At 36.4% G+C, this 14,711-nt stretch overlaps 2 protein-coding genes across 4 annotated transcripts; one reads left to right on the top strand and one right to left on the bottom strand.

Moving 5' to 3' along the window:
* The first annotated feature begins 100 nt into the window (after positions 1–100).
* LOC128016604 (excitatory amino acid transporter 2-like) lies at positions 101–9,643 on the top strand. Of its 3 annotated transcripts, XM_052601246.1 has the most exons (12): positions 101–444; positions 1,921–2,060; positions 2,211–2,363; positions 2,895–3,145; positions 3,287–3,422; positions 3,512–3,638; positions 4,298–4,531; positions 4,707–4,901; positions 6,096–6,230; positions 6,472–6,691; positions 7,407–7,460; positions 7,621–9,643. In XM_052601246.1, the coding sequence occupies exons 2-11, from the start codon at positions 1,931–1,933 to the stop codon at positions 7,422–7,424; spliced, it is 1,599 nt and encodes a 532-aa protein (XP_052457206.1). In that variant the 5' UTR covers positions 101–444; positions 1,921–1,930; the 3' UTR covers positions 7,425–7,460; positions 7,621–9,643. The 3 variants fall into 3 exon arrangements, 2 of the variants coding, with proteins under 2 accessions (XP_052457206.1, XP_052457205.1); XR_008184219.1 differs by having other exon boundaries at positions 6,472–7,460; XM_052601245.1 differs by lacking the exon at positions 7,407–7,460.
* Positions 9,644–9,787: 144 nt separating this feature from the next.
* Positions 9,788–14,460, bottom strand: LOC128016603 (uncharacterized). The gene is made up of 8 exons (XM_052601244.1): positions 14,269–14,460; positions 12,544–12,709; positions 12,263–12,402; positions 12,099–12,173; positions 11,206–11,607; positions 10,757–10,810; positions 10,586–10,664; positions 9,788–10,489 (listed from the first exon to the last, which is right to left on the bottom strand). The coding sequence occupies exons 1-8, from the start codon at positions 14,336–14,338 to the stop codon at positions 10,294–10,296; spliced, it is 1,182 nt and encodes a 393-aa protein (XP_052457204.1). The 5' UTR covers positions 14,339–14,460; the 3' UTR covers positions 9,788–10,293.
* Positions 14,461–14,711: the final 251 nt, after the last annotated feature.

The following is a 14,711-nucleotide window of genomic DNA, read 5'->3' as shown; positions in this document are numbered from 1 at the left end:
TGAGATGGAGGGGGTGAAAGAATGAGAGTGAGAGGACGAGGAGTCTCAAGCATATTAGCTGCTACTTACACATAATCTGGATGCTAGACTCCTCCTCTGTGTTGCCCCGCGGAGTCCTTAGCAGCACCTCTTTCGCCCATTTCTCTAGTACTAATGGTGGGATAAGATCAATTCAAAGACAGAAGATTGTGCATGGAATCTCCTATCCGTCAATTTGATTAATCTGGCAAGGAAGTGTTGCAGATTGCATCAGAGCAGTCACTTATTATATTGCTTTCCACCTAGTGCTTGGAGTTTTGACTGACATATCTAATGACCTGGACAGGATTTCCTGATGGATAAACTGTAGATTGACAGCGTTTCATTCAGAGTCATTTCTATAGCCCATGGCTTTCTAGAAAACTGCTGTGAAGCTCTTCCTTTTCAGTGACTGCACCACAACAGGTAAGACGGATGAAAAAAAAAAGCCAAGTTCATTTAGCAATTTTTTTTTATAGCTTTAACCTGATGAACATTCATAGATTTATGCATCTTTTAAGATTTAATAATCTTTAAATAACCTGCAGACAAACTGTTGCTGCTCACATCTCAGACTTCATGTCAGTGAGATGGAGCTAATGTAAACACTAATGAGACTGGATTGAGCTGTTTTTACATAAAAGGACAAAAATACAACCTTAGCTATAAATGTGTGTGCTATTATCAGAATGAATAATCACATATTCAATCTTTTGGACTTGCTCTGCATTATTTAAACCAGTCAAATGCTATTATTTACCATTTGAAACCAAAACACTCATGTGCACCTTGACTTTTCCTACATACTCTCAACTGTTGTGCAACAAAATTACTGCTGCGCTCAGTGGCTAAAATTAACCAGTTAGCAGGCTTTTATCTCATTAGGGCTGGAGCTGTTTGCATCCTTGGCATCATTCAGCTTTTTTAATCTTGTTCAGATGAGCCCGAGTCCAGCTACTCTGATAGGTCACATTGTACTCAAGCACTAAAGCATCTATTATCTGTTCTTTTGAGTATTTTCTTGGTAGATGTTATTGTTGCATGTGTTAGTAATATATTTCATCTGCATTTCCTTTCATTTTCCATGCAGTTAATGATTGTTGAATAGTGGTGGTCCAAAAAACCAAAACCAAAAAAGCCTTCTTATGAGATTGGTATATGTAGGCCTCTAAGATGTCTCCTGCAAGAAAAACATACAACTTAATTGAAACTTATCTAGACATAATAAAACAAACTGTTGCATGGATGTGCCCAATTACTGCAAGACTTCAGGTTATGTAACCAAACAAGGTTATCTCTGTTGATCGGGGTTGACTTTTAAGAACCTTTTAATCCAGACCACGGTAAAGCTAAACTCTCGTGCCATGTGACAAGACATGGCAGCTTGTATTAGTTATCCAGCTGGTAGATTAAAGTAAAGAAACAATGGCAGGCATATTAAAGTTATGGTATTTCTTTTAAACATTGTGGTTACTGTTGTGGTTACTGTTTTATATCAGATATACAGTACATGGACATGTACTCAAAAGCTCAAACACGCATCTTTTTGCATGTTTAGTTTGGTTTGAAATGTATATTTGCATTCCATTCTATGGTTCACATACTTTGATTGCATCTGTACAATATGTGCAGATAAAAATGTTAGATGTAAACTCAAGAATTGCACAGCATTGTCATTCAGTGTCATTGGAATTGCAACATGTCATACACAAACATATCTTGGTCACACATACTGAACCCAACAACAATTTATATTTCTAGCATGAATGAATTTTGTGTAAAGTGGTAATTTTCAGAAGGACATAAACTAAAAAACATAGCTAGTGCTGTTTGCTAGTGTTTCTTGATTAGATAATTTATATTGACATACTTTACTGTATGCTCCACTTCTTTTCCCACCAGTGCCAACAAAATGCAGAAGCAAGTGGAAATCAGAATGCACGAGAATCATCTGGACCCTCCTCCACTGCCTGAAGAGTCCATGTGTGGAGGCTTCTGTGACAAAATCACCAAGAATCTCATACTCGTGCTCACAGTTCTTGGCAAGTTACTTTAGCATTTTTGCACTTTAGGTGAATGTAGCGCCTAGGTGTCAATTTGCTAATGAAAGAACACTTGTTACTGCTTACGGTAAATTTACGGTAATTTTTTGAATGTTCACTGTTCATTGTGATTCCCTGTCTCAATTTTAGGTGTGATCGTTGGTTCAGTAGCTGGTATTCTACTGCGGTATGCATCCCCACTCCCCGCTGATGTCATTATGGTCATCGCCTTCCCGGGTGACATTCTCATGAGGATGTTAAAAATGGTGATTTTGCCTCTGATCATCTCAAGTTTGATCACAGGTACTCATATATGCTTTGCTAAACACCTCCAGCAATGCCATCAACACAAAACAATACCCATTTTTATCTTATTCTATGTGTATGATGTTAAACCATCAACGATACAAGAGAAAAAAAAATAGGAAAGAACAAAAACAGCTGTAGAAATAATGCCTGCAATGAAATCAGAGTTCAAGTTATAACCAGTGTTATAGCTTTTATATCTTAACCAAGGAATAACTAAAGAAATAGTAATTTTTTTTTAATGATTAAGCCATTGTTTGTCCTTTTGACCTTTCTTTGTAATCCAGTGTGGGGGGGGGGGGGGGGGGGGGGCACGCCTCTCACATTTTAGGGTGGATCAGTTTCAGCAGCTCATGAACAGAACAGGTTTAAACATGTTAAAAAAAACTTTTCATATTGTGTGTAATTTTTTAGTGTACAATGCTTTAGTGGTTTAAAAAAATAAAGAGTAATTGTGCCTTGTGAAGTAGTATTTATGTAGTAATATTTAATGTAGTTTAAATGCCATACTGCTTTTAATTTTTTTAGGTTTAGCAGGGTTGGATGCCAAGTCGAGTGGTCGTCTAGGCACAAGGGCCATGGTGTATTACATGTCAACCACCATCATTGCAGCTGTGCTGGGGGTCATCTTGGTGCTCCTCATCCACCCCGGTAACCCCAAACTGAAGGCAAACCTCGGTGAGGGGAAAAAGAACGACGAAGTGTCCAGTTTAGATGCCTTCTTTGATCTCATCAGAAATCTGTTTCCAGAAAATCTTGTTCAGGCTTGTTTTCAGCAGGTGTGTGGGTGTCGAATGTGCTTTTGAGTTCATATAATTTCATCCATTTAATCTCAGCCATTTCTGTTGATCTTTTGTCTGTTAATATTTATTAGTCTTTCGTTAATATTTCACTAACAGTTCTTCTATCCCTTTATGTAGATCCAGACTGTTAGTAACAAGGTCGAAGTAAGTCCTCCTCCACATCTAAACCGGTTTGGACGAAATGCAACCAAGAGCGCAGCAAAATATGTGATTAAGAAGTCTCTTCAATTCAAGAGTGGCATGAATGTTTTAGGTAATAAATGGCTCTGATCACACAGTATATGCATGAATGTGTCATTTATGTACTTCAAGCTAACATGGTGGCAATGTGTGTCTCTGTAGGTCTCATTGGGTTCTTTGTGGCATTTGGGATTTGCATGGGAAAGATGGGAGAAAAGGCCAAGCTGATGCTTGAGTTCTTCAACGTTCTCAACGAGATCGTTATGAGGCTTGTCGGCATGATCATGTGGTCAGCTTTTATGATTGTTAATGACGTAGATGATTAAAGTTTACATGATTTCCGTTCCCAACATTAGGAATCTGTTTGTTATACAGATATGAAGTGTTTATACTACCATTCAAAGTTTTGGGGTCGATAAGAAAGTATTTTTTAACCTATGTTCACTAAGGTTGCATTTAGTTGGTCAAAAACACAGTAAAAATTTGAATATTCTAAAATGTTACTACAATTTTAGTTTTATATTTTAATGTATATTGTATACCTGTGATGACGAAGCTGTATTTTCAACAGCCATCACTCCAGTTCAGTATCACGTTATCCTTTAGCCAATTGGTGCTAAACAAAAAACAAACAAACAAACAAACAAAAAACCCTTTGTGATAATTATGTAAAAAGAAGAAAATAGAAATATAAATAGAATTTTGGGAACTTTATAAATTTATTGGCACTTTTGTTTAGCTCTGCTATTTAATTTAATGTGTCCTTGCTGAGTACAAATATTATAATTAACTAAATACTAAAAGTTTTATTTGAATTCTTACAGAACCCGTTCTTTTTAAAAGTAGTGTAATGATAGTGACTTTTAACAGTTTAACTGTCTGTAACTGTGTTGAAGTGTCTGATTAACCTGTTAGTTGACTTCGCTGCACATCTCTGTCCTGTAACAGGTATTCCCCCTTCGGCATTGCGTGTTTGATCTGTGGCAAGATCATTTCCATTAACGATTTGGAAATGGTGGCCAGGCAGCTGGGAATGTACATGCTCACTGTCATCATTGGGCTTATTATTCACGGAGGCATATTCCTTCCCTTAATATATTTTGTTATTGTTCGGAAAAACCCATTCACGTTCTTCATGGGAGTTTTCCAGGCGTGGGTCACCGCCTTAGGAACAGCTTCAAGGTTAATAACAACATTTTCTATAACTATGTCTTGTTTTTTGTAAACCTTTGAGAATTTGGACACATATTGAGTTAAATAAATGGAAGGGAATTATTAATTAATTTGGCATGTTTGGATGTTGAGTTATAAATAATGAAAAAATCTGTTCTGAAATCTTGTTATGCATTTTTTCCAGTGCTGGGACATTACCTGTTACTTTCCGCTGTCTGGAGGAAAATCTGGGCATTGACAAGAGAGTGACTCGTTTTGTATTACCTGTTGGAGCCACAATCAACATGGATGGTACAGCACTTTATGAGGCTGTAGCGGCCATCTTTATCGCCCAGATGAATGGAATAGAACTTGATCCTGGTCAGATTGTGACAGTCAGGTAAGACCAAATGTCTGGAAGCAGAAATAAACATACTTTATAAAAAATGCTTTTCTAATGGCATGTACCTTCTGAGCCACTGCAGATGGCTGCCTGGTTGCTATATAAAATTAAACTTCAGTAATTATTTGTCCTCACATCATTCCAAACTTATTTAATGTTATTGTATTTTCCATTAAACAAAATCAGAAGAATCTTTACTGAGTTTTTGCCATACAGTGACATAGTAATCATGTCTTCAAAAAAGCACCAGAAACGTAGTCCAATATGAATTGTGCTCTCTATTCCTCAAAATATTCCTGGGTACATCTGGATCATTGAGTAAGAAAAGAATAGTACAATCTGATTTGTGAATTCTATTAACCGGTTCATTGAAAAGAATCAGCTCAAAATAGTGTTATTTTTTAATGAATTTGACTGCTCTACTTTTCAAGTTCAACTCTTTGTCTCATTGTATCAGGTAGCAGCCGCTAGCAACTCATTAGCGGGTATGGTTATTAGTAAATGAACAATGAACTTTCAGTCTGTTTTTCTTATAAATTTTTCTTATATCCTTGCCAGGATTTCTATATTGCCTAAAATATGAAGGTTTTGGCTGTTTGCACTTTGCAGATTGATCATTGTATGACATTCATAAGAGCTACAGAGAGTAGAGCACACGGCTCCTTGTGCATTCGCATCACTCTCTTGGTACTTTGGTGTCATACAGTGATCGGGACGCTTCAAGTTGAACGAACGAACGGACAAACAAACACACCTGACATGTACATGTATTTGTATTGCTTTGATCGTTCTCTGTAGATCTCACCTTCTCATACGCCACGATTGGTCAATTATGTACAATACCTGCATGTTATTGGTCAAACTACTTTGGATGTTTTAGGCATTATAGAAATCCTGGCAAGGGCGCGTCTTGGGAAAATGGCTCGTATGGTCACCCTACTATAGGAAACAAATTATTTCTAGCTTCATATGTTCAGTGTGAGAACTGTATGAACAATAGCTGCATGGAGATTCTTTGTAAGCTGTCATTCTCAGTTCTACAGAAAACACAGTATACTTGTTGAAACAAACTATTGATAGAATCACATGATACCATTTTCCAAGTGAGAATGAGAGTCATGTGATGTATTAAAGTTTGCAGTTATCAAACAAACAATCTTATCAAATGAAATATTTCTGTTTTGTTTGTAGCCTGACGGCGACTCTCGCTAGCGTAGGAGCAGCCAGTATCCCCAGTGCTGGCCTGGTGACGATGCTTCTGATCTTGACTGCTGTGGGTCTACCGACTCAAGACATCAGTTTACTGGTAGCAGTCGACTGGCTGCTGTAAGTTAAACCAAGCTCTCTCTCTTTCTGCTCTTTCATTGAAAAAAGGACACAATCTATATTATATGATCTATATATGATATACAAATGATCTCCAGATTAAGATTTTTTGTTAAAGCCAATCTCAAGGCATGTTTAGGCATTTGCTTTGCATGTTAGTACAAGCCCTAATGGCATTTGGAGTCTTTTAGTACTGAGAGATGTGGCTCCTTTCTTTGTTTCCTTCTGCGTTATCAAACAGTGATCGTTTCCGAACATCAGTCAATGTTGTTGGTGACTCGTACGGGGCGGGAATCGTGTACCACCTCTCCAAGGATGAGCTTGACCTGTTCGATGCACAGCAGATAAGACCAGATGACTTTGAGATGACCAAGACACAATCCTTTTTTGAGAATAACACTAACCACGGTGTATATTCATCTCACAACTCCTATCAGCCGGTCCAAATAGATGACTGCAAGGTACATTTTACTCTCACTGACATAGAAACCTGTATGTAGCTGCTTTCATTTCTTTCCCCAATATTGTATGTACCACTTGTGTTTTTTTTTTTTTTTACACTTTTGTATTTTTTGGTCATTCCTGACGTGAATGCATAATACATTAAACAGAATGAAGGAATAAATAAATATGGTTTATTTATTTGTTCTGGTACTTGGTGAAATAGCAGTTTTTGTACAAACTTTGTTTATTCATATCAGTCTGCATATCATCAGTTTGGCAACTATATACATGTGAACAGTAAATCCTTCAAATGTCTGTATAGTACTAATGCCAAGATGCCTTTGGCTGTTCTCAACCCAAAAAAAAAAAAAAAGTGAAACAAAGCAGTGTGTTAATGCACATATCATTTTTACCATCTACATTTTGAGACAACAAAGGCTGCTATTTCATTTCTTTCAAGCTCAGAGTTTTTTAAGCTTGACAGAAAAGTGATTGTTTTCCAAAACTGCAGTTGTTTTCTTTCTTTTTTGGTGAATTTTATGCCTCTTTTTGACCCTGTGTTTCACAAATGTATAGGTCTGTGTGGTAGCACGCGTGGCACTATTTCACAAACCCTTTAGAAGATTAGCTTTGGGCAGAGATTCACTGTAATTAGTAAAAATAAATGAATAAATACAAAGTATATATTTATAAAATATAATAATTCAAATGATTTTCTCCATCTGTATTCAGTCTTTCAGCATTCTGTAAGGAATCCTGCTGCAGCTAATTATTTTCTGTCTTGTGGTGGGTACATTTCTGTGAATTTGGATATAAATTGTGCTGTTAAAATATCAAACTACTTGGATTCTCTGCTCCAAACCATAAACAGTTTAGTAAGCACCGGTTAATGCATTTTGACTGTGCCTTGGTCCAACAGTTAGTTGTTCCTGATAATTGCTTTCAGGTAACCTTGGCCTCAAATGGCTCCCCTGCGGACTTCTCACTTGTTGAGGAGGAACCATGGATACGCGAGTAACACAGCACACAGATCCAGCTCCGCCTTATCCTGAGTCCCGCAAGCTTATCCTTTCTGGTGAAAACCAAATGCTAATTTTGTACATATAAACAGTCCGAAGTTACCACAGAACATTTCATATGCACCAGCATTGACTTTTGTATGACAATCTCAGTACATTTGATACACAAAGGGAAGATAGCGTAGCTTAAAGTAGCGGGTAGTTCATTTGCGATAGAGAACAGGCTACATTTTGAGTTGTTATTATTTATACTCAAGGATTACGGTAGTTAGAATTCTAGGCCTTGGGTTTGACAATTGTTCTGAAACCTGCTGCCTTAAGGCTTCTGCATAGAAGGATCGCATTGGTTTGTCCAGCCCCAGATTGACCCTAGAGCGCTATAGTGGCAGGAGGAGAGAAGTGCAGCTTGTTTGCTGAAGATACCTTTGACTGGCGCAGCTTAGGTGGATTAACCCTTGGTGGCAGCACTCCCGATCAGCCTCTTATAAGAGCTTACCAGTGTACTTAGAGGTTCTGAAATAGTGGTTTGCCTCCAAATGCTGCCACTTATTTTTAGACGCTGCCCGACGTAAATGCCACGTCAGCAATTACAGAGCAATCAGACATGAAGTATGACATTGAGTCAATTGACGTCATCTGCAAGGACTGTTGGGTTTAAAATCCGGCATAGTGGACTGAATAGTATTCATTCAGACTTAATAATAAGTCTCCATGCGTGTTTATGTTTGAGGGAAGGGACTTGCATGTGTTTAGGTTTTGTATGTATCTGTGTGCTTTGTTAAGTTGTTGATTTATTTGTGTGTTTATTTGCTAAGTTACAATCTTGCCTTGAAGATTTCAACTGCAAGCTGCAGACAGAAGACTTTACGACATTAATATTAAATGCAATCCCGTTTTCTTGGATCTTAGACCAGTAACAATGTTTAAATCTCTGAGGAGCCTTCTTGGATACACAGATATTATGTCCAGTTGAATGGATTCTATATTCTCGCTGTTAAGAGAGGCCCTCAAGTTATTTGGTGCTCAGGTTGTTAGCATTTAACAGAAAAGAGATGACCGGACTGAGATCTATCATTACATTTGCACCATTTATTTGGTAGTCTGTTATTACTTTCATAGCAACACGAGCATTCAGCATATTCAGCAGATTCTCTTTTGTACCAGAATCTTCAAATGTTCTCATTAAAGTGCCTCCTTGCACTTTCTGTATACAAATAAATACACATATGTATGTGGTTCTATTTTAGATATATATCTCATGCAAATTCAAAATGTAGAATTTCATTTCTTTTTGCACATTGTTTTATAAAACAATGGCAATCCATGTATTCAATTCCATATTTTACTAGGTAGATTAGAATGTAACAGGTTGTCTTAAGTAGTTAATGCTATAATACAGTACAAGTCACAGGGAACTTGCTGTGAACTGTGGCTTTGAAACATTGATTGATGAGATCAAATGTATGTATATTAATGTAAGCGTATTTTTCACTGTTACAATTCATGATGATATTGTATCTCAAATATTGTGTATTGTTATACATTCTAAGGAATAATGGCACTAGGGGAAAAAGTCAAATTACTAATTATTTTAAACTAGGCTTGTTACAGATTTAACAGCCTTGTAGAGTGCAGAAATCTCTAGTATGTATCTTATGGAAATAGATACAGCCTAGATACAGTATCTATAATGTAAAAGTGTGCACTGTTGGAATATCTGTTCAGGCAGGGCCTGACAAATATGTAAAGGTACAGTGATTTGTGTTAACACGTATTGAATGATCATCCTGCTTTTTTAAAATTATGTCAGCCATGTTTGGTTTCAAAGATATTGTATTACTTGTCTACCAAACTTGATTTTGCATCCACTTTTCAAATTTGTCTTTTTCCTCTATTTTTCTATGAAACACCTGTGAGAAAATGTAAATAAAGTCAATGCTTCTTGTCTCAGTGGCGTTTCTTTTTCTGTCTTTCTTTCAGACATTAAATCAATTTAATGTAGAAAGGTAAATTGTATTTATGATTTCACAACTCACTCATTATTTTTTACATTCAGCTTCTATAACTGAACTAATTAATTAAAGCTCCCATACCTTTTTCAAATTTCATGTTTTATTGAAAGACTCATCCTACCATAAATGTGCTCGGAGAGCTGACAAAATACATATTCATGGGTATTTTAACAAATTAAATGATTTACAATTGCTTAATTGCATTACAAACTGCTTGGGTTTCTCTATTTATATAAAATAAAATAAAAACACGGGCCATGTCTAGCATTAAAAAATGCTTCATATCTCACACAGTACATAGTACCTACGAACAGATGAAACCCAGTATAAAAATGTTTTCTCACCATATCATTATTAACCATCATTCGGTAAGAGATAAGCATTTATTTATTACTGAGAAAAACAAAAAGAAAAATAACTTTATATTAGAAAAGACATGAAATACAAGAAGCATTTAAATTCTAAAGCAATAAAAACAAAAACAAATTGCATACAAAAATCTGACTCTAAGCAGAAAAAAAAAACATCACTAGTGCAAATAAAAAGTACAAAAGAGTTCAAACCTATTAATACACAGGATTTAAAGCATTACATTAAATACTCTTTCTCACGCTCTTCCAGACAGGGAGCAATGTCCTCGATATGACCATTCTTCAGCTTCGCAACACTCATCAGTGCCACTATCTCCTGTTCTTTCTCTGACAGAGGCAGTTTTTCTGATTTACTGCAGTCTTTGCTGTGCACTTCAGTTGTGAGGTTTCTGCTCTGTCTCTGTCCGAACAACCTAGAGTAAGACTTACATTTAGTAAACTGAAGCCATGCTGCTGTGGCAGATGAATGTGATGAATTTACTCAACAATAACAACAATAACAAACTTACTTGTCTCTCATAGCAATAGCAACAAGTATGCATACTACGACTCCAACAGCAACACAGAATGCAACGATTATCAGCCAGGCTGTAGAAGGGAGAAAATGGTAAATTGACAGATTACATTATGTCAGTTGAATGAAAAGTCAAGAAGTGCTGCAGTGCTGTGCAAGAACTTACTAGATGGTCCATCGTTCTTTACTTGGCCACTCTGTGGGACTTCAGAAGGCACATCTGTAATAAGAGTTGATGACTTAGCATACTGTATTATATATTAACATAATTACAAAATCTATAAGCAAATATGTTATGTACCACACCATATTAATATTAATTGTAATGCAGGTTATTTATATAACTATTGTCAAAAATCCCATGGAAGCTAAATGTTTTTGGCTTAGAAGTTGAAATATAGTCATATTGTGCCATACAAAGTAAAATATTAAGACTAAGAATGTATTCAAGTAACATTTTTCTTTTTCTTTTTACTCTGAAGTGGAACAGGCTTCCATAGAAACCATGCACATGTCTGCCACACAATTCTCACTTTCACTATGTTGGCCTTTATGATCCCCCGTCAACCCAACAATATCCATTATATAAGGGTTAGGATTGTTAAGGATATTTACCTATTTCACTGAAGACTATTTTTCGAACTTTGTTTGGAAGAATTGGAGGCTCCTCGATTTCATTTGCCATGTCTGTACTCTGAGTTGCGTCTGTGGCAATCGTTGTTGTTGTTAATTGAATATGCTCAGGATCTTTAATCAATGGGTCATTATCTGATGCTGATCCACTGCCCTCTGTATCAAAGAACAAAACGTGGGAGGTAACAGGGGATGAGCTCTTCACAAAACGGGGCATGCTTGTAGGGGTTTCCTCCAAGGCAGGCACAATTGAGGGTTTCATGGGGACCTCCATGTCATTCAGAACCGAAGTTTCTCGTTTTACTCTTCCCATTATCTGCTCCACATCTACTATGAAGCCTTCAGTCTCGACCTCCGTAAGAATGTCTTCATGCGATTTTTTATCTTCGTAAGAAAACAGATAAAGCATTACTGCCAAAAAGCTTACATTTTTTTATGATACATCAGTGTTTTGCATTTCTGTGCCGATTCCAAAGCAAAATAAAGGAGTGGAATGTCGAGTTAAACCACGCAGATACGTTGGTACAGAGTAAATGGTTAAACAGGAACCAATAACGAACAAGGAATCACTTCCTGAGAATTCAAATGAAATCAGCAATTTTTTGTTCCTTCTACTTTGTAGTACTGCAGGTGCATAAAACATGCATGAGGTCACAGAGATATGACTAATGCTTTGGATTAGGTGTGGTTGGATAATGAACAATGAATTGTATGTCTGCTGCATGTCTTGCTTCTTCACAATACACACCCTCAACTCAAAAGGTTAAGTTAAGGCACCGAAAGTCTGAGCCATTTAAGGCAAAGAGTCTACAATAAAAGCACATGATATCAAAATCTAATTCTAGGTACTGCAGGGAATTATAGAGGGAACTTACTTGCTGTGGCTGTGTTTCCATTGGTTAAGTCTTCAGAGTTCGATTTACCAGTATCTTCACAGTTTAGTGATGCAGCTTTGTAGGAGGGAAATCAGACAATAAGACAAAACCTGCCTTTTTATGGTGTTTCTCAGTAAGATACCACATTTTCTTGATCCCCTCACCTGCTGGGTTAAAGCAGTAGACATCAGAAAGATATCCTGCTGTTTCAGGATGGATGGTAATCTCGGTGGAACTGGAGTCACAGTTCGGACCATTAACGTGTGGGAGGAACATGACGTGTTGCCCATCTATCCAGCCATATCTAAACAAAGGTGTGGGGTTAATTTTAAAAAAATCACTTTTAAGTACTGCCATTAAACAATATCAAAAGAAGTGCTTTTACGTCTGAACATGTTATTTAGCTCTAGGCTAAAGGCTATTGTACACAGCCTGCTTTCTTTACCTGCATGTTCTCAAGCCTTTTTTATAAGCGTCATTGACCTGTTCCTGTGTTGCGAGTTTGTAATCAAACCTCTGGCACAATTCCAGAGCTTGTTGGAAAGTAAAAGAGTAAAGGCTGGTTCCCTCAAAAAGGGAAACACCGGCAAAACTGCATCTGCCACTGGAACCTGTCGAAAGGGAAACTAATGTGAATATTCAAAATCAGAAATCTTTAATTGTTTTCCATGTGTGATCATACTAACCATTAGTTTGTAAATGAGGGCTAGATGTGTGTGTGTGATGAATGAGCAGTTTAACATTAGGTATCATTAGATAAATCCCTTAATGACTCATTGCATGTGCAGACGTGAGCACATCTGTAACACATCTAGGCCATCTGTAATCCACTGACATACAATTTTAAAGACATCAATTAGTGGAACGAGTGATAAATAGTGTGCAGCATAATGAGTGAGTTTAATGTGGCTAGAAGAAACCAGGTATGCTATGGATTGAGACACTTTATTGGTCTTGATTTCCAGACTGTCTTGAAATCCAAATACATTACTTTAGAGGCTAAATGACTTAGGATATTAGGTTTTGCTTAAAATTATTAGGTTTTGTATGAATTAATATATTAGGTTTTTCAAAATGATGCTTAAAAAAAAACTAAAAATATTTTTTTCTTGTTTTAATCAAAAACTCACTTCAATTTGAAAATCATTTCATATGCACAACCATGATTTTAGAATGTTTAGATATTTGTACTGGATATCAATACATTAATACTGGGTAAGAAAATCATTTTTCCAATGAAGTTAAAACCTGAGGAGGCATATGAGATGAATAAACTCATGTGGAACTGAGAGAATGTTTTATATGTACAATAAACTTAACAAGCTGGGTAGAAAGATCATTACTCTGAAACTTATCTTATCTGTGACCATACTGATATCAGTTTAAACCTGTCAGATCTAAATTTCATTGGTAAAGATATCAAGTTTATGTACAACCTAGGACTTTATCTTAAGCCATATATTCTGAAATGTATCTACAATGCACTAAAAGTAAACAATAAAAGATGAGCTCCAAAATATCTTTATTCACATTCATCGGATCCTTAAAATGACTTTTGCCATCATCTAACGATAAGTTAATCTTTAATAATTTGATAATACTGTTAAATGTCATTTTTATCAGATCTCAAATATGCAGTTTACCTAATTTCACCTGTAGCATATAAATAATTGATTTTATTTATTCGTTGGGTTTATTTAGTTTTATACAAAATAATATTAGCAATTTATCAGCCTGATTGTTTTAAAGATTTTGATAAGAATAATTGTTTTAATGTATTTATTCCGTTCCTGAAATGCAAATTTAAAAATTATGTACTCATGATTAACTGGAAAATGTATTAAAACGAATTAGTGGAAATGTGGGAACTTTTCATTTTCTTTTACGATTCAGTTTTTCCTCTATGGATGCAGTCTTTAAAGTCTCACAGATAACAGCAGAAGTCAGCTGAAATTGTCATATCTGCAGATTAATTATGGGCTTTGTAACCATATAGCCTTTGTTGTGAAAAGCAAAAAGGGTTACAATCTCACTACTATATTCATATCAGTATCTTACGTATGACCTGATCTTGTGATTGTAAATCTGTTTTGACCATGACTACAAGGTAAAGACACTCGCCACCAAAGCACTTCTGAGATAAATAAGTAACACATTGACCATCACTCACCCTGAACCGGTGCCGCCTGAAGTAGAGCTGGTGATCCAGAAACAAATACTACAAGTAACAAAGTCCACATGTCGAGTGCTGTGTCATGTGCTAGATAAAGGGAAGTATACTTGTTTATTGGCCCTGAACTGGTATGGTTCTTACAATGCTTTGATTCTCTTCCAGTCCTTGTAATTTTCTGAGCCCTCTAGAGATGTACCTCGCCTCTTTTATATGTTCAGACACTCTGTGACACACTCAATGATGGGTGGTGCTATGAAGAACACACCCTTCTCTTTTTCTCTCACACTCGCTCTCTATCTGCGTCTGTACAGTCATTAACATGTCAGACACATTTGCATAACAGTTTTGGTTTTAAAGGGGGGGTGAAATGCTCGTTTTCACTCAATACCCTGTTAATCTTTAGTACCTATAGAGTAGTACTGCATCCTCCAAAAAGTCTT

This window comes from Carassius gibelio, chromosome A7 (assembly GCF_023724105.1).
Source record: "Carassius gibelio isolate Cgi1373 ecotype wild population from Czech Republic chromosome A7, carGib1.2-hapl.c, whole genome shotgun sequence".
Classification (NCBI taxonomy): domain Eukaryota; kingdom Metazoa; phylum Chordata; class Actinopteri; order Cypriniformes; family Cyprinidae; genus Carassius; species Carassius gibelio.
This window is presented reverse-complemented; position numbering and strand designations above follow the sequence as displayed.

Coding starts and splice junctions, on each gene's coding strand:
- LOC128016604 (XM_052601245.1), top strand. CDS start 1,931: ATGCAGAAGCAAGTGGAAATCAGAATGCACGAGAATCATCTGGACCCT. Junction 3,639..4,297: donor CTTGTCGGCATGATCATGTG/GTCAGCTTTTAT, acceptor GTCCTGTAACAG/GTATTCCCCCTTCGGCATTG. Junction 4,532..4,706: donor GCCTTAGGAACAGCTTCAAG/GTTAATAACAAC, acceptor CATTTTTTCCAG/TGCTGGGACATTACCTGTTA.
- LOC128016603 (XM_052601244.1), bottom strand. CDS start 14,338: ATGTGGACTTTGTTACTTGTAGTATTTGTTTCTGGATCACCAGCTCTA. Junction 12,403..12,543: donor AAAGGCTTGAGAACATGCAG/GTAAAGAAAGCA, acceptor ACCTTTGTTTAG/ATATGGCTGGATAGATGGGC. Junction 12,174..12,262: donor CTACTGCTTTAACCCAGCAG/GTGAGGGGATCA, acceptor CCTCCTACAAAG/CTGCATCACTAAACTGTGAA.